At 38.8% G+C, this 19,202-nt stretch overlaps 1 protein-coding gene across 5 annotated transcripts in view; it reads right to left on the reverse strand.

Moving 5' to 3' along the window:
- The window catches only part of SLC26A5 (solute carrier family 26 member 5), a 57,613-nt gene that overhangs the window by 26,281 nt on the left and 12,130 nt on the right, over nt 1-19,202 (reverse strand). For all 5 annotated transcript variants that reach the window (XR_004957302.1, XR_004957301.1, XR_004957300.1 and 2 more), the window contains 2 exons: nt 13,614-13,818; nt 11,361-11,500 (listed from right to left, as the gene is read on the reverse strand). Coding sequence is in view for 2 of the 5 variants with exons in the window: in XM_036246252.1 (XP_036102145.1) it covers nt 11,361-11,500; nt 13,614-13,765 (292 nt within the window). In the remaining 3 variants the exon portion in view is untranslated. Of the gene's footprint in view, nt 1-11,360; nt 11,501-13,613; nt 13,819-19,202 lie in introns of those variants that run through there.

Below are 19,202 nucleotides of genomic sequence, written 5' to 3' on the forward strand. Positions count from 1 at the left end.
GGGTCAAATGGCAGTTCCATTTTAAATTTTTTGAGGAAACTCTATATTGTTTTCCATAGTGGCTGCATCAACCTGCATTCCCACCAAGAGTGCATGAGGGTTCCCTTTTCTCTGCGTCCTCGCCAACACTTGTTTTGTTGATTTATTGATGATAACCATTCTGACAGGTGTGAGGTGATATCTCATGGTGGTTCTAATTTGCATTTCTCTGATGATTAGCCATACAGAACATCTTTATTTTTTAAATTTTTCCAGGAGTTTATTTGAACCAAATTGAGGACATATGCCAGAGAGCAATATCTCAAATGCTCCTTGAGCATCTTTTCATATGTTTATTGGCCATCTGTATGTCCTCTCTGGAGAAGTATTTATTCAGGTACTTTGACCATTTTTAAATTGTATTGTTTGTTTTTTGGGGGTCTTAAGTTGTATAAATTCTTTATAAATTTATAACCACTGGTTTGGCTCGGTGGTTAGAGCATTGGCCTGTGGACCAGAGAGACCCAGGTTCGGTTCCTGCTAATTGCATGTACCTTGGTTGCTGTTTGTCCCCAGCCTGGTTGGGGTTCTGTGGGTGGCAACCAGTTGATGTGTCTCTCTTACATTGATGTTTCTCTCTCTTCACCCTTCTCTCCCTCCTGCTCTATCTGAAGATAAATGCAAAAAATGTCCTCAGGTGAGGATAAAAAAAAATTGGTTATTAATCCCTTCTAAGATGTATCATTGGTGAATATGTTGTTCCATTCAGTGGGTTCTCTTTTTATTGTGTTGATGGTTTCCTTTGCTGTGCAAAAACCTTTTAGTTTGAGGTAGTCTAATTTGTTTATTTTGTTTCCATTGCCCAAGGAGAAATATTAGAAAAAAAGATTCCTATAAGGAATGTCTGACTGGAAATCCCCAGAGGAGGGGGTGGGAGGGGGGAGAGATAAACCACGGAACTTATATGCACGTATGCATGACCAATGGACATGGACAACAAAGCTGGGGACAGGGTGAGGAGGGAGGGGGAGGAGGGTGTCAATGGGGTAAAAAGGAGAAACAACTGTAATAAAAAAAAAAGAAGAAATGTCTGAGATTTTACTGCCTGTTTTCCTCTAGGATTTTTATGGTTTTGAGTATTGCATTTTAGTCTTTAATTCATTTTGAGTTTATTCTTTTGTATGGTGTAAGAAGATGGTCTAGTTTCAATTTTTTTTTGCACCTATTTGTCCAATTTTCTCAACATCATTTACTGACTATAATGCATTTGCCCTATTGTATGTTCTTGCCTCCTCTGTCAAATATCAATTGACCATAAAGGTATAGATTACTTTCTGGGCTCTATTCTGTTCCATTGATCTATATGTCTGTTCTTATGCCAGTGCCATGCTGTTTTGATTACTGTGGCCTTGCAGTATAGTTTGATATTAGGTGGCATGGTTTCTCCAACTTTGTTCTTCTTTCTCAACATTGCAGTTGCTATTCAATCTTTTGTAGTTCAATATAAATTTTTAGAATATTTGTTCTAGGTTCTGTGAAATACATTATTGGTATTTTGATAAAAATTTTGTTGAAGATATAGATTGCTTGGATATTATGGACATTTTAATGACATTAATTCTTCCTATGCATGAACATGATATATGCTTCCACATATTTGTATCTTCTTCACTTTCTTTCTTCAGAGTCTTATAATTTTCCAAGTACAGGTCTTTTATTTACACCCTTAGTTAAATTTATTCTTGGGTATTTTTTTTTTTAATGCAACTGTAAATCAAATTGATTTCTTTCTGATAGTTCACTATGGGTGTATAAAAATGCAACTGATTTCTGGACATTTATTTTGTATCTTGCTACATTACTAAATTCATTTATCAGTTCTTGTAGTTTTTTGATAAAATCTTGAGGGTTCTCTATATACAATATCATGTTATCTGCCTATAATGACAGTTTTCCTTCCTCCTTTCCAATTTGGATGCCTTTTATTTCTCCTTCTTGTCTGATTGTTGTGGCTAGGCCTTTAGTACTATGTTGAATAAGAGTGGTGAAAGTGGATATTCCTGTCTTGTTCCAGATGTTAAAGGAAATGCTTTTAGTTTTTGTCTGTTGAGTATAATGTTAGCTGTGGGTTTGTCATATATGGCTTATTTTTTTTTAACTTACCTTTATTGTTGAATGTATCACAGATGTTCCTCATTTTCCCCCCATTGACCCCCTCCTCCCCACTCCGTCCCCCCTCCTGCCTTTCCCCACACTGTTGTCTGTGTCCACTGGTTATGCATATATACATATAGGTTCTTTGGTTTATTTCTTCCCACCCCCCAACCCCCCTTCCCTTTGAGATCTGTCAGTCTAACAACTAATTTGTACTTAGTCCCTTAACCTTTTTCACCCATTCCCCCCACCCACCTCCCATCTGGCAACCAACAAAATGTTCTCTGTATCTGTGAAAATGTTTCTGTTCTGCTTGTTCATTTTGTTTGTAGATTCAATTGTCAATAGATATGTATGCATTGCCATTTTGTTTATTCATATTTTTTTACCTTTTTCTTCAAGAAGACCCTTCAACATTTCATATATAATACTGGTTTGGCGGTGATGAACTCCTTTATTTTTTCCTTGTCTGGGAAACTCTTTATATGGCAATTGATTCTAAATGACAGCTTTGCAGGATAAAGTAATCTTGGTTGTAGGGTCTTGCTTTTCATCACTCTGAATATTTCTTGCCACTCCCTTCTGGCCTGCAAAGTTTCTTTTGAGAAATCAGCTGACAGACTTATGGGAACTCCCTTGCAGGTAATTAACTACTTTTCTCTTGCTGCTTTTAAGACTCTCTCTTTGTCTTGAACCTTTTGTATTTTGATGATGCTGTGTCTCGGTGTGAGCCTCTTGGGGTTCATCTTGTTTGGGACTCTCTGTGCTTCCTGGACTTGTATGTCTGTTTCCTTTACCAAGTCAGGGAAGTTTTCTGCCACTATTGTTTCAAACAGGTTTTCGATTTCTTGTTCTCGCTCTTCTCCTTCTGGCACCCCCAAGATGCAAATGTTGGCACGCTTGAAGTTGTCCCAGAGGCTCCTTACACTATCCTCATTTTTTTTAATTCTTTTTTCTTTTTGCTGTTCTGATTGGGTGTTTTTTGCTTCCTTATATTCCAAATTGATGATTTGCTTCTTGGCTTTACCTATTCTATTGAATCTGTATAAATTATTCTTTATTTCAGTTAGTGCTTCCATCATTTCTGACTGGTCCTTTTTTATGCTCTTGAGGCCCTCACTAAGTTCATTGAGCATCCTTATAAGCAGTATTTTGAACTCAGCATCTGGTAGGTTGCTTATCTCCATTTTCCTTAGTTCTTTCCTTGGAGTTTTGTTCTGTTCTTTCATTTGGGACCTGTTTCTTTGTCTCCTCATTTTGGCTGCCTCCCTGTGTTTGTTTCTATGTATTACTTACTGAGAGGTATGGAGTTAGCTGAGGCCAGATGCTGCTTGTTTGAAAGAATTTAGGAAAACCTGAAGCAGGATCCAAGAAAGGCCAATCCTATGGTAAAGCAACTGGCAACAGCTTGGGTGGGCCTGAAAGTTGGGTGGGGCAGGGCCTCAGGGAATCACGAGGGCGGGGCAACCAGTGTGAGCCAGGTTGCTGGAGGTCCAGATATGGCTGCTGTCTGCTGCCCCAGGGAAGGGCTCATCAAAGGAACAAAGGCCTCTGAGAGCATGTCTGTCCAGGAGACAGCTGCCTCTCCAGCCTTCGCTCCAATGCCAAACAACTCAGTTCTTCCCCATATGTCTCTGGTGCCTTTCAAGCTGCCTCCCCCATGCAGTCCAAGTAAGTCCATGTGTGGGTCCTTTAAGAGGAGCTGCTTGGGGCTCCAGTCACCTCACCTCATTGAGCCTCAGTTCCCGCTGGTTTTTCCAGCCAGAAGTTATGGGGACTTCTCTTTCTGGCACTGGAACCCTGAGCTGGGCACCTGGTGTGGGACGGGGACCCCCTCAGTCCTCAGGGAGGACCTTCCCAGCCGAGATATCCTCCTGATTTTTATCCATCACACATGGGTATGGAACCAGCCCGTCACACCTCCGCCCCTTCTACCAGTCTCTATATGGCTTCTTCTTTAATTCTGTAGTTGTAGGACTTCCATTCAGCTTGATTTCAGGTGGTTTTGGATGATGGTTGTTCTGTAGTTTAGTTGTAATTTTGATGTGTTTGTGGGAGGAGGCGAGACCGCGTTTACCTATGCTGCCATCTTGACCAGAAGTCCATATATGGCTTTTATTATATTGAAATATGTTCCCTCTCTTCCCACTGTGCTGAGAGTTTTTATCATAAATGGGTGCTGGATTTTATCAAATGCTTTTTCTGCATCTATTGACATTATCATGTGATTTTTATTCTTCATTTTGTTTATGTGGTTATCACATTTACTGATTTGAAATATTGTACCAGCCTTGCATCCGTGGTATAAATCCCACTTGATCATGATGTATGATCTTTTTAATATATTGCTGGATCCAGTTTGCTAATATTTTGTTGAGGATTTTAGCATCTATGTCCATCTATTATTTTCTTTCTTTGTAGTATCTTTATCTGGTTTTAGAATTAGGATAATGCTGGCCCCTAAAATGAGCTTGGGAGCCTCCCCTCCTCTTGAATTTTTTGAAATAGTTTGAGAGGAATAGGTGTTAGTTCTTCTTTAAATGTTTGGTAAAATTCATCTGTGAAGCCATCTGGTCCTGGACTTTTGTTTTTTTAAATTTTAAATATGTTTTTATTGATTTTTTTAGAGAGGAAGGGAGAGAGAGATAGAAACATTGATGATGAGGGAAACATTGATTGGCTGCCTCCTGTACACTGCCTACTGGGGATCGAGCCTACAACCTGGGTATGTGCCCTGACCAGGAATCAAATGGGGACCTCTCAGTCCATGGGACGACACTCAATCCATTGAGCATCACACTGGCCAGGCTTTTTGTAAATTTTTTATTACTGCTTCAATTTCATTAGTTGTAATTAGTCTATTCAGATTTTCTGATTCAGCTTTGGAAGATTGCATTTTGCAAGAATTTATCCACTTAGTACAGGTTGTCCAATTTGTTGGCATATATATAGTTGTTCATAATATTTTCTTATAGTCCTTTGTATTTCTGTGGTGTCAGCTCTTATTTTACCTCCTTCATTTCTGATTTTATTTATTTGAGTCCTGTTTTTTTCTTTTTCTTTTTTGATCTTCACCTGAGGATATGCTTATTGATTTTGAGAGAGGGGAGGGGAGTGAGAGAGAGAGAGAGAGAGAGAGAGAGAGAGAGAGAGAGAGAGAAATATATGTGAGAGAGAACACCAACTGGTTGCTTTCCATAAGCACCCTGACCAGGGATTTTACCCACAACCTTTTAGCATAAGGTACAATGCTCCAAACACCCGGGCTACACTAGCCAGGGCCTCTTTCTTTCTTCATGAGTCTGGTTAAATGTTTATCAATCTCATTTATCTTTTCAAAGAACTAGCTCTTGGTTTCATTTATCTTCTGTGTTTTTGGTTTTTTTTAGACTCTGTATCATTTATTTTTTCTGTGATATTTATGTTTCCTTCCTTCTACTCACTTTAGGCTTTGTTTATTGTTCTTTTTCAAGTTCCTTTAGGTGTAAAGTTAAATAGTTTATTTGAGATTTTTCTTGTTTCTTGAGGTAGGCCTATAATGCTATGACTTTCTCTCTTAGGACTGCTTTCCTGTTTCCCAGAGATTTGGGGTTGTTGTGTTCTCATTTTCAGCTGTTTCAAGGTATCTTTTGATTTCTTCTTTGATATCATTGTTAATCTAGTCATTTGTGTGTTTTTCAGTTTTTGTTTTGTTTTGTTTTGTTTTGTTTTTTGGTGGTACGTGCCCCTAGTGGGAACTGAACCCGGGACTCTCTGGTCCACAGGCCGACACTCAACCACTGAGCCAAACTGGCCAGGGCTTCAGTTTTTTTCTTGTGATTGATATCTAATTTCTTACCATTATGGTCAGAGAAGATGCTTGATATTACTTCAATCTTCTTAAATTTATTGAGGCTTGTTTTGTGTCCTAACATGCGGTCTCTCCTAGATAATATTCCATGTATACTTGAAAAGGATGCATATTCTGCTGCTTTGTGGTAAAATGCTCTGAAGATATCAATCAAATCCATCTAATCTAGTGTGTCATTTAAGGCCAACATTTCCTTGTTAATTTTCTGTTTGGAAGATCTATCCATTGATGTCAATGGGGTGTTAAAATCCCCTACTATAACTGTATTACTATCAATCTCTCTCTTCATGTCCATCAAGATTTGCTTTACATATTTAGGTGCTCCTATGTTTAGTGCATAAATGTTTATAAGGGTTATATCCTCCTGTTGGATTCCTCCCTTTATCATTATGTAATGTCCTTCTTTGTCTCATTATGGCCTTTGTTTTAAAGTCTGTTTGTCTAATATAAGTATTGTTACCCCAGCTTGTTTTTCATTTCTGTTTGCATGAAATATCTTTTCCCATCTCTTTACTTTTAGTGTGTGTGCATTTTTCATTCTGAGCTGGGTCTCTTGTAGACAGTATACATATGGGTCTTGTTTTCTTATCCATTCAGCTACCCTATGTCTTTGATTGAGCATTTAAGCCGTTTACATTAAAAGGGATTATTGATAGGTACGAATTTACTATCATTTTAGTCTTTATAACTATGTCCCTCCTTCTCTTCCTCCTCCTCCTTCTTCTTCCCCTTCTCCTTTCTAAAGAAGAACGTTTAACATTTCTCATAATACTTGTTTGGTGGTAATGACTCCTTTAGCTTTCTCTTGTCTTGGAAGCTCTTTATTTTTCCTTCAATTTTAAATGTCAGCCATGCTGGATAGAGTAGTTTTGGTTATAGATCCTCACTTTTCATCACTTTGAATATTTCATGTCAATCCCTTCTGGCCTGGAATGTTTCTTTTGAGAAATCACCTAATAGTTTTATGGGCACTCCCTTGTAGGTAACTGTCTTTCTCTTGCTGCTTTGAAGATTCTCTCTTTGTCATTAACATTTGCAATTTTAATTATGATGTGTCTTAGTGTGGGCCTCTTTGTGTTCATCTTCCTGGACTTATGTTTGGGACTCTGCACTTCCTGGACTTATGTGTCTTTTCCCTTCACCAAGTTGTTGAAGTTTTCAGCCATTATTTAAATACATTCCCAATACCTTGCTATTTCTCTTCTTCTTCTGGCGTCACTAATATGCAGATGTTATGCTTCATATTGTCCCAAAGGTCCCTTAAACTATCCTCATCTTTTAAATTCCTTTTTCTTTTTTGATGCTCTGATTTGGTGTTTTTTCTAATTTGTCTTCCAAATCACTGATTCGATCCTCTGCTTCATCCAAACTACTTTTTATTCCTTCCAGTGTATTCTTGATATCAAATATGGTCGTCTTCCTTTCTGACTGGTTCTTTGTCATGGTTTCTATGTCCTTTGTCATGCTGTCAACATCTCAATAGTTCCTTGAGCATCCTTGTAACTATTTTTTTCTAACTCTTTATTTGAAAAATTGCTTGTCTCTATTTCATTTAGCTCTTTTTCTGGAGATCTATTCTGTTTTTTCATTTGGGGCATGTTTCTTTGTCTTCCATTTTGGCTGCCTCTTTGTGTTTCTATATATTATTAAGTAGATCTGCTATGTCTCCCAGACTTGCTAGGGTGGCTTTATGTAGTAGGTGTCCTGTGGCACGTAGTGGTGCAGTCTCCTTTGTCACCTGAGTTGGGTGCTCCAGGAATCTCTCTTGTGTCAGTTATGTGGGCCCTCCTGTTGTAACTGAGCCTTGATTGCTATTGGCCCATTTGTGTGTGGGGTTGACTCTCAGAATGGCTCACTGTGAGGACCAACTCTGACCCCAGTATACGAGTTCCTATGCAGGTACTGACCACACAAAGCAGGGTCTGGTTCCTGTTCAGATCTCCCTTTGTATATGTTACTGTGAAGCTCTTTAGAACCTGCTCTGATATTATCTGAAGCTGGTCACTGGGTATGTTTGTTTTGGGGCTTCTTGGGAGGGACTCTTGTGCAGGTCAATATCAGATGCTGCCTGTGCCTGGCTCTGGGAAACATGTTTGGAGCTACAAAGCAATCCACAGTTTATGGTTGCCTCTTCTGGGCCTTGGTATGAATGGAAAAGACCAAGCTGTACACCAAGGCTGGCTCCCATCAGTACCGAGTCCTGGGACAGTGGAGCAAAAGGCCCAAGACATCCTGAGATTTGCCTCTGCCTGCCTCAGTTTCCTGCTGCCTGTTAGACTCAGTAACTGAAAGAGCCTCGGGCAGTACTCACGTTGCATGAGGTAGATTCTCAGTGAGTCACCAGGTAGTGGCGAGTGGTATTCACCAGACTGATACAGGCTCAAATTCAGTGCCAGTGCTTGGTCTAAAGCCACTCTGCAAAAGTTCCTGGATATATGACGTCTAGCTATCACCTGCCAGGTACCTGCAGGCCTTTGTGGTAGGACAGGGTCTCGGGGAGTTGTAATGGTGAGTCCAGCAGAGTTTATCAGGCCCAAATAGACTGAGATTTAGTTGTGTGAAAGGAAGGCTCTACACGGGTCGGGTGTGTAAAGAAAAACTGGACCCCTTCCTAGAGGCACACTGCTCAGTCTGTCCCAGATTCCATCAGGAGCTGGAGTTCAGCAGGGCTGGGAGTCAGGAGGGTGAGGCAAGTAAGGCTTGAAGGAAGATGGGGGGAGTGTCCCTGTTCCACAGACACACAACTCAGTCACTGACTCCTTAGCCAGGGTGTGAGCTCCCCAGGGTAGGGAATGGGGAGTCCTTAGAATTAGGTTATTGCTTCCTCAGGCTGATTCCTTAAGGAAGGGAGTGCTCCACCCACACTCCTCAGGGGAACTTTTGCAGCTGAGACATCTCTCCAGAATCTCAGCTGCCTCCTATGGGGCTGGGGCTAGCCCATCTCACCTCTCCACCCTTCCTACCAGTCTCAATGTGGCTTCTTTTGTAAGTCCTCAGTTATAAGGCTTCTGTTCAGCTAGTCTTCAGTTGGTAATTCAAACGGATTGTTCTATATTTTATTTTTAAATCCAGTTTGGTCCTGGGAGGAGGTGAGTGTAAGATCTGCCTACTCCACTGCCATCTTGGATTCCCCCTAAGATTTTTCATTGATGTCCCCCATCTGGGCTATGCACCTGTGTTGGCAATTGCCTGATGTGGTTTGTTTTAATATCATAATGTTACCTTAAAATAACATGATTAAAAGTGAATTCAATATCTCACTCTTCACAGTGACTCTTTTCCAACTGTCTGGTTTGCTGAGGTCATCATATCCTACTCATTTAGGCTTAAAGCTTAGAGAGCTCTTTGACTAATTCCTCTCATCTTCCCTCTTCGTAAGTTATTTTTCACCTACTCTGCTGCTGTCTTTGATCTCCCCAGATACTTCTTCTCAGTCTCTTCTGCTGGCTCCTTCTCTGTATTTGGACTTCACTGTTAACAAACCTTGATACCGGCTCCCTTCTCTTTTTACTCCATGCTCTCTCGTTTTGTGGCTTTGTCTATTGCCATGTTTCAAATGCTACCTATATGTCAAAGATTCCCAAATTGACATCTGTAGCCCATACATCTCTTCTGAGCCCATCATGTATTCAATAAAAACATGAAATGCCCATTTGCCTATCTCACAAGCATCTCAAATTTAACATGTTCATACTTACCCTTTAATTTCATTCCATTTTTATGTTTGTGATTGGCACCTCCATCCCTCAGGTGTTCAAACCAGAAATTTGAGAGTCATTCTTGACCCTCCCTCTTCTTCACTGTCCCCACATCCAACTCATTAGTCCAGAAACCTTAAAGTAATTCTTGACACGTCCTGCTTCCTTATTCTCTTCCAAATCAATGCAACAGCCAGTCTTGCCAATTTTAACATAAAGCACAGCATGTATCTTTTCAATTCTTTCTATTTTTACAACCATCACCCTAGTTTTTGATAGAAGAAGGCTAACAGGTAAAAAAGTAATTTGTGAAATGGAATTTTAGTGAAAACCCTACTAGGCAAAATTTTGAGGATTTCTTTGTAGTATTAGTTTGCACAGATTCACTACATTCATCTTCTGTAGCTTTGTCAGTCCAACTGAACTGAATGTCAGTAAACTTCTGTTTCCCATGTTGGATGCTTCTGTCTGCTCGTCTCCCTTTCCTCACCTTTGCCTTTGAATGCGTCCTTCTCTACCCTTGGGGTTCAATAGATTTGATAAATTAGCCACTTGGAAAATTTAAAACTCAGCTAAGTGATCATTAGGGGAGATGATTTTTTGACAAATTGATCATTTGGTAATTAATTTCTGGGAATTTAGAGCAGGAAATGGAGTTTTGGCCTGCTGACCTAGAGGCTGTTGGGGCTGTTTTCACCTTTGCCTCGACTGAATCATTGCACCTCTAATTGATCTTCCCACATTCATTCTAGGGCCCTTCCCACCAACCAGATCCACTCCCCAAACAGCAGTCTCAGTGACCTCTTACAAATAAAACCCAAGTGGAAAGCATGCCGATAGCTTTCACTACATTCAGAATGAATCCAAAAGTGGCTAGCGAGGCTAGGCTGACCTGCCCCTGTTCACCTCACTCCGAGAACACTGCCTTTCTGTTAATTCTTCAAACCATCTCCCAACACCCAGATCTTTTCCTGCCAAGTGCCTTCACACTGGTTATTCCTTCTGCCAGAAATGTATTTCCTCTCATTCCTTACTGCTTCCCACTCATCCTTCAGGTCTCAGTTCAGAGCTCATTTCTTTACACAGGTTTTGTGATTTACTTACTTAAATTACATCTCCCTGTGATTGTCTCACAGTACCCTGTAACTTCCTTCATAGTGTTTAACACCATTTGTAATTAAAAATGTATATGTGCTTTTGATTCAGGTCTCTCTCCTGGATTGGGAGTTAGTTCCATGAGGACAGGGAGAGATAAACAGATGCTTGACAAATAAGTGTGAACAGATTAATAAATTAATGACATGTTCTTAAATTCTTATATCACATATGAAATCACACAAATATAGAGGAATTATTTAGTAATTAGAATATGAACAGTCAAGAACCTTAATGATGACAACCCCAACAGCATTTCACAGAGTGACTGATTAACCCAGCCAGTTCCTAACTGTACTGATTTGCAAAACAATATCACCCTATTCTACTACTAGTAGCCCTGGGGCTTTTTAAGGGTTACATTTTTCTGAAGAATTCTTTTAGACAGATAAAGGTTACTAGAATGATATAAAAACTATAAATTTGCAATCATGATGAAATTAAACAGAAAAAAGGTCAAGTAATTGTTTGAGGAGATGGTAGTAAGAGAAACAAACAAAAATAAGTAAATATATTCTACTGACCTTGAGGAAGCTGAAGCACCCCTGTGCTTATGCCTGAGACCAAGTCACCCAACACATACTCCTTGAATTTGTATGCAGGCAACCACTTAGTTATTGGTAAGAACATATAAATGATATTTCTTATTTTCTTAGGAGTACATCTGGGAGGACAAAGAAAGACAGAGACAAAAATAGGGAAAATTTTTATAGAAATCAAACCAAGGCATCTTCCCTTCCTTCTTTCCTGGAATAATAAGGAAAACATTCACCACTGGTGCTGAGGATAACCTTTTCACTCTGCAGAGATCAGAGACAAGAAGCTGCTTCTTGCAACTCTTGTTGTTGGGAACAAGATATCTAAATTGGCTCCATAATAATGCTCTACAACTGATCATGAAAAATAAGAAAAATTCAACTACAGCATAATTGATATATTTTTAGAAACATTCTCTTTTTAAAATATATTTTAATTCATTTTTAGAGAGAGAGAAAGGGGGAGAGAGAAAGAAAAACATCAATGTGAGAGAGAAGCATCAATATGAGAGAGAAACATCCATCAGCTGCCTCCTACACACACCCCCGCCAGGGATTGAACCTGCAACCTGGGTATGTGCTCTGACCAGGAATCAAACGTATGATCTTTTAGTGCATGGGACAGCGTTCAACCAACTGAGCCACAATGGCCAGGGCAGAAGCTGTTATTTTAATAGATGAAATCCTTACTGTACTTTCTGTGTTGGTATAAAAGCAAAGTAGGAGAATTGGTTACTGATTGAGTTAATTTTTGAATGTGGAACCACTGACAGGCATATCTGCTCATTAGTTTTCCCCTTCCTTATAAAATGAAGGAGACTTACACAGGTGTTTTGAGCTTTATTAACACGTATATATTGCTTTAGGGTCTTTGATTAGGTAAACTCAAAACACTATTTGTCACTGGAGTGTAATCGCTGAGTCATTATGTCTGATTGTCTTGGTTAAGTGAAACATCAAGCTGATAAAACCAAGGCGTTGCATTTAATCCCTACTTTGTTCAATTAATTTTGATATACACACCATGTTCTGGGCGTTGGCCATCCTTTTGCCAGACTACACCAGTAATCAAAGACATTACTAAGAGTATGGGCAGATGAGTTCTATTGCCACTATGAAAGCTGTAAGTCCTCCTGGTGACAAGGAAGCAATTTATTCCATTCAAAATATAATTATTACAGCATGCATGGTGTTCTATATAGTGTTTTTAGGGGGTAAGAGTATTTGATGATTAAATAAAGGAAAATATTAGAAGCAAAATGTGAGGCAACTGTGGGAAGAGCAATGAATTTGAGTGAAACAAACTAGATTTGATATCTTGTTTAGAAAATTGAGATATTAATAATAGCTACACTTATATAGTGTTTGTCATATACTTAACCCCCAGTAACTCTGTGATGTAAGTACTACTATTATCCTCATTTTACAAAGCAGGAAAATCAAGCACCCAGCTGGTAGGTGCTTGGGAGTAGAATTAAAGCTCAGACAGTCTGACTCCAGTGCATATATTTTTCACCTCTCTTGATGATTATACCTTGAGCACAGGGCAACTGTGAAGCATAAATGAACACAGAAGGTGTGGTCTCAAGGGATCAGGAGTTAGTAACCAAAAGGTTTGGTTTTGAAGTTTGGGAGCTATCAATAGGCATGCATGTATTAACATTCCCAGGCCTGCCACATGGCTGTGTATGTGTCTCCAAAATAAAGAATCATAGCACACGGAGGGTTCTTGACAGTGTAGGTTGGGGACTTAGATTCATGGTGTTGTCAAATGGGGTAGAAGTCAAGGGTAGAAGAAAAGATAATGGTTGGAGCATTCTGGGAGACAAAGGGAAGAGATGATATTTTGAATGTGGTAGAGAATTGGAAAGCGGGTTATTCATATAAACCTCTGTGCAGCCCTGGCTGGTTTGGCTCAGCAGTTGGAGCGTTGGCCTGCGGACCAGAGAGTCCTGGGTTCGGTCCCCACTAGGGGCACGTACCAAAAACAAACAAACAAAAAAACCTCTGTGCATACATTCTCAAGGCACAGTAGGAATTTAGTAAGCATGGTGAAATACATAACGAAGCTCGTGCTCAATCAAATATCTATCACTGACAACCCTATGGACAGTTCTGCAAATCACGGGTGCTCAGCATTCTTTTTTTTCTCCATTTCACCAGATTTTCCTTATATATTTGACCTTGCTTCTTTCATAACTAAATGACAGAATAAAGCAAACAGGTTAAAACACAACTTACGTGAATGCCTGTTTCAGCTTATCCCCAATGGAATCTGGAATCTTGTCTTTCTTGTGCAGTCTTTCCTGGAGGGCCAGATGACTGAAGATAGGCCTTTCCACATAGTACCTCTGGGTTGCTGCAAGGATTTCATTTTCTTCAGCATGATCCATAGTACTCTGAAATTATTCATCAACAGCAGGAGACAAGCATTTCCTGAATGTCACTAGGGAGAAAATAAAAACTCTATTTCAGATGCCAAAATCCAACTGACGACTGTCTTTAAGCATTTCTTCCTTGAGGTATTCTAAGTTCTTCTGAAGACTACTTCATCTTTGGATACCCCAAAACACCAAACACAGTGATTATAGTAGGCACTAATAAATGAAATCAAATGAATAAAAATCAACCCTCTCAGGGTAATAAGTGGGTAATGTGTGTACTTCTAATAAAGCTTGTATGAAATTCAATGGCTAACTATTGTGGTCAGTTGCCTCTAGCTCCATATTAGGGGAATTGTGAATTAAGCCAACTCTGACCATTTATATGTCAAGGAAACAGAAAAAGGGGCAAGATCAGTTCTTAAACAGACCCCAAGATTTTAAACGTATATTAGCCTCTTTTCCAATTTTGTATTCACATTTGATTACACCTTAAATCAACATGGTTCACAGCTGAGGCTTATATGTCTGGTGACTTCTGTGAAAAGCTATAAGTTTAAAACATCAATGCAATATTATAATATTGCTTTAAAGTTGATTATGTTGACATGTGTAAGACTATTAGGATGGTTGATAATTTTTTTTTTGTTATATGGTAAATACTACTTATATGAGTAAAATAAATGACTAAGGAATAAAAACCCAATATGTTTGTACTCATGGAAATGTGTATGAGAATGTTTACTACAGTTTTATGATTGTAAAAATTTGGAGAAAACCCAAATGTCTATCTCTATGCAATAAAAATATATTTTATTATGGTCATAAGTTGAATGCTATGTAGTAGTTAAAACAGATGAACTAAATCTATGTGTCACCATCAAATATCTCAAAAACTTAATTTTCAATAAAAATGCAAGGCATAGATGAATACTTTGAGGATTCAGTATTCAAAAATTAAAAATTTATGAAGCAATAATATAGTTGTTTATATACACATGTAAGTAGCAAATGTATATAAGCATGCATGACAATGATAAACATTAAGATTAGGATAGTGCTACCTTTGGAGATAAGAGGAATGAGGCTTGGAAGAGATAGGGAGCTTTAACTAACTGCACTTGCAACCTTTCAATTTATAAAAAATGAATTGGCACAAACAGAGCTAAATATTAAAATCTGATTAAGGTGTGTGGTATGTAAATTGGTGTTTGTTACATGGTTCTGTGTATTTGTCTGTATATTTGAACTACATACCCTATAATAAAATAAGTGCACAACAACAACTAAACCAGTGTTACCCACTGCAGCATATAAACAGCAGAGAAATTGGGGGTTAGCGTGAATTAACACTTGGGTGCCTATGTGGTGACCACAGGAGTGTGGGGGTTTCCAATATTGGTTAATACAATTCCCTTAAAATTACATTCACAATGAAATCTGGCTCATGTGACCAATCACAGAACATCATGCAAAAATAAATGCTTAGGTTCAAAGTGGTTGAAAATTCAAGAGCCTAAAATAAAATAAAAATTCTAGCAGCAAATGCAGGCAAGTACCAATAAGGATGATATGAAAAGATTAGTCTGGAGAAAGGATTTTTGCAGCAGAATCTGACAAATAAAGATTGTATGTTTTTTGTTTTAGGCTAGCAAAGCTGGTTGGCCATCTCACACCTAACTTTTTATGGCCACTCTAGGAACATCATACTATCCAAGGATAACTGGGCTGAGGTGTGAGTGGAGTTTGACACATGGCAACACTATCACTCTACCTTCTACCTGCCCCCAGCTCCTCCAAAACATTACACAACAGGGTTGTGGAGCCGTTTGTAATTCGGGAAATCTACCAAGCCTAGAGTTCCATTCACTCTAAGAAATGCCGTTTCTTTCCTGTCACTGTCCTTCCATTCTCCCCACACTTATCATTGTATCTTTCAAAAGCCTGGTTTTGTGCTCAGCTTCTCTGAAGTCTCCCCTCACCTCGAATTCCCCATAGATGTGTCCTGTTGCAAAAACTCAGTTTTACCAATGATTTTACTGTTACCACACGTTTACTGTTGTCAGTGGGATGAGTTGTGATGACCATTGTCTAAGGATGTTGTATGAGTTACAATGCAGTGGTGACCAAACCTGGCCACTCACTACAATGGTTTGGGGAAAGGTTTAAGGTGCTGGTGTCGGGGCCTCATTCTGACTCTCCTGAATGAGGACTTCCATGGCTGCAGCCAGACAGTGGCCATCCTCTCCACTGCGTGTGGCCTTTTCAGAAGATTTCAGAGCAACAGAATAGGTTTACATTGTAGTATGAACAAAGTAAATATACATACTAGATAGTATAGCAGAGGAAATAAAATATTTCTAAAACATTAGATATCCTTATCCTTATTTTCCAAAGTCCCTTGGCACCCCAACAGGAATTCCTCATTTATACCCATTATTCTGAAGGCCATTTGTCAACCCCTCATTTCTTTTCCTCCACCTAGAACCTCTCAAAATTCCTGTGACTTCATTAAGCAGGGCAATTAGATGTATGTTTTGAAAGTTCCCTAGGAAATTCGGATGATCAGCTAGGTAGATATTTGACATATAGAAATACTGGTTTTCAACTCTGCCTGAATCCAGAATCTTTTAAAAAACGACAGTGCCTGGGCTCTACACCAGATCAATTAGAGCAGAGCTTTTAGCAATGGATATCAGAATTTTTTTAGCCCAGCCAGTGCGGCTCAGTGGTTGAGCATCAACCCATGCACCAAGTTGTCACCAGTTCAATTCCTGGTCAGGGCACATGCCCAGGTTGTGGGCCAAATCCCCAGTGCAGGGCATGCAGGAGGCGGCCAATCTATGTTTCTATCTCTCTCTCTCTCTCTCTCTCTCTCCTTCTCCCTTCCTTTCTCTCTAAAAATCAATAAAGAAAAAAATTTTTTAAAAAGCAAAAAAACCCCCAGCATCCTAAGATGATTTTAATGAACAGAGTTAAGAACCACTTGTTTATAATCTGAGACAGAAAAACACACATAAAAAAGACATAAGAAAATCACAAAGGAACATTTGAAAACAAAAGCCAATGATACAGTTTTAGAAAATTAATAATAAATCAGTGACATGATTAGAGCCAGATGAAATCCTTTTCAAAAAGTGATCTCCATAATATATGATGTGTTATAATTTAACATAAATATAGTAAGGTTTAATGTAATATGTTTACTGAAATGTGCACAAAATAAATTTGTGAAGAGGAATTTGAAATATAAGGGCATGATTTAGCAGTAAAAACGGTTCTTTGAATTTGACATTTTCATTTAGGGAATTGGTTCTCGGCCCTGGCTGCACTTTGGAGTCACCTGGGCAGTGCTCACCACTACTGATGCCTGAGTACAGCCAGGGATCCTGATTTAACTGGTCTGGGAGGCAGGCAGGGATCGAGAGTGCAAAAGCTCTCCAGGTGACCCTAACGTGCAGCCAAGATTCAAAACCACTGACTCAGCACATGGCACAATAAAAACCCATCTACCCATCTATCCAACCAAACAAAAAGAAAAAACTGACTAGGGTGTAAATAAATTGTGTGCAATGCTTTATATCACTGTCTTTGCTTATCTGTGTATTTGAAATATATAATAAAAAACTGCAAAAGAGAAAAATACCTAACTTAGGTTTCTCAAGCAAAGTCTTATTTCTACTCTTCTGTCTTCACAACAAATGGGTTGTGTAGGTGGGCCATGAAACATCCACTACACTTCATGCAAATGCAGTCTTAGTTGTTACAAGCACATCATTCAGGGTTTAAATTAGGAGCAAATCTCTAAGAAATTTAGATTTCAAAACATTAGATGGACTTAGGAAAGCATTAGGGTACGTACTCTCTGTAGGCTTATCAATTGAAATATAGAATGTCCAGTGAAATTTGAAAGTCAGTAAGCAACAAATAATATTTTTAGTATAAATATATTCCAAATCTTTCATGAGGTATGGTTATATTAAATTTTTATTCTTTATCTCAACTTTATCTGGATCGCTTATATTTTTCTTTGCTAAATCAGGCAACTGTAACTCTGTAGGTTAGGAAGAGGAAGAGAAAGGGTAAAGAGGGGATTCCAAATCTTTTTGAAGTGCTGGGACCCTGGCCATAGTCTGTGTCCTCCTTGAGATAACTGCTTGGCAGTTTAGAGATGTCTTAAGTGGGAAAAGAAAGGACTGCTGGGAGGGATAAGGACTGGAAAGGCGAAGAGCATATTATAAAGAAAGGCTGGCCTTTTGGGGAACTTTTTAAAACTCGTTAGCAACAATTAAATAATTAAAGCCTTGAAGGCTATCAATAACCACCTTATCAGAATAAGAGAGGCAAAGTAACCCAGGGACCAATACAAGATCAAATGACCAGACTCTTATCTGACAAATAATAATCTTCCAGAGGCTGATTGAAATTATAAATCACCAAGATATAAAACAAACCCTCACATGAGAAAAGTCACTTCTGAGATGGCTCAAAGGGAGGAATCTTCTGGTAGGTCCCCCAACAACAATACTAATGACTGAAAAGCAAATTGACCTAGACTCTAGGTCCTAGAGGTTTAAGCCCTACTTTCCACAGTTATAAAAGAAGAGATGTAAAAATAGTTTAGACCATCTTTTATCACAGATTTCTAGATCTAAAAGTAATCTTGGAGATGAACCAATTTAACTCCTTCGCTTTGTAGGTGAGAAAATGAACTCACTTGCACTTGCTTGGGGATAAATGGCTTACCCAGAAATATTCTCAAAATGCAAAACTTGTTTTCTATTCAAAATAGTCATCAAATTTAAAAGGCACATATATTTATAAGTAAAATGTATAACAATATAAAAATAGTCATGTAAAGTACAGCATAGGGAATACAGTCAATAACATTGTAATAACTATGTATGGTGCCAAATGGGTACTAGACTTATCGGGGTGATCACTCCCTATGGTATACAAATGTGTAATCACTTGTACACCCGAAATTAATGTAATTTTGTATATCAACTCTAATTAAAAAATCAAAACTATTATAACAAAACAGCAACATTTTTAATTTCAAACTAAAAGCAAGAATTAGTTGCTCAGCAATAATGAAGATTCACTATGATTTCATGGAAGATGTTCCAAATTGGAGGTCAGGGTCAGCGTCTAGCCCTACTTCTGCATCTCAAGCATCTGAGCTGTTCTGTGTTGTGACGACAGCATTAAGTAGATCAGGAGTTTCCATACTTGGAAGAATGCCAGAATCACCTGGGGAGCTTGAAACCATAGATTTCCAGGTCTTACAAGATTCTGATTTAGTAATTCTGGAATCTGGATTTTTTAAAGCCCATGAGGTGAGACTGATGAACAACCTGTTGGGAAACCAGACTGTGAGCTCCCTGAGAACAGAAACCCAATACTGCTGATTTCTGTACAGTGACTGCTACGTAGGGCTCAAAAAATG

The sequence above is a fragment of the Molossus molossus genome, unplaced genomic scaffold (assembly GCF_014108415.1).
Source record: "Molossus molossus isolate mMolMol1 unplaced genomic scaffold, mMolMol1.p scaffold_m16_p_7, whole genome shotgun sequence".
Classification (NCBI taxonomy): Eukaryota; Metazoa; Chordata; class Mammalia; order Chiroptera; family Molossidae; genus Molossus; species Molossus molossus.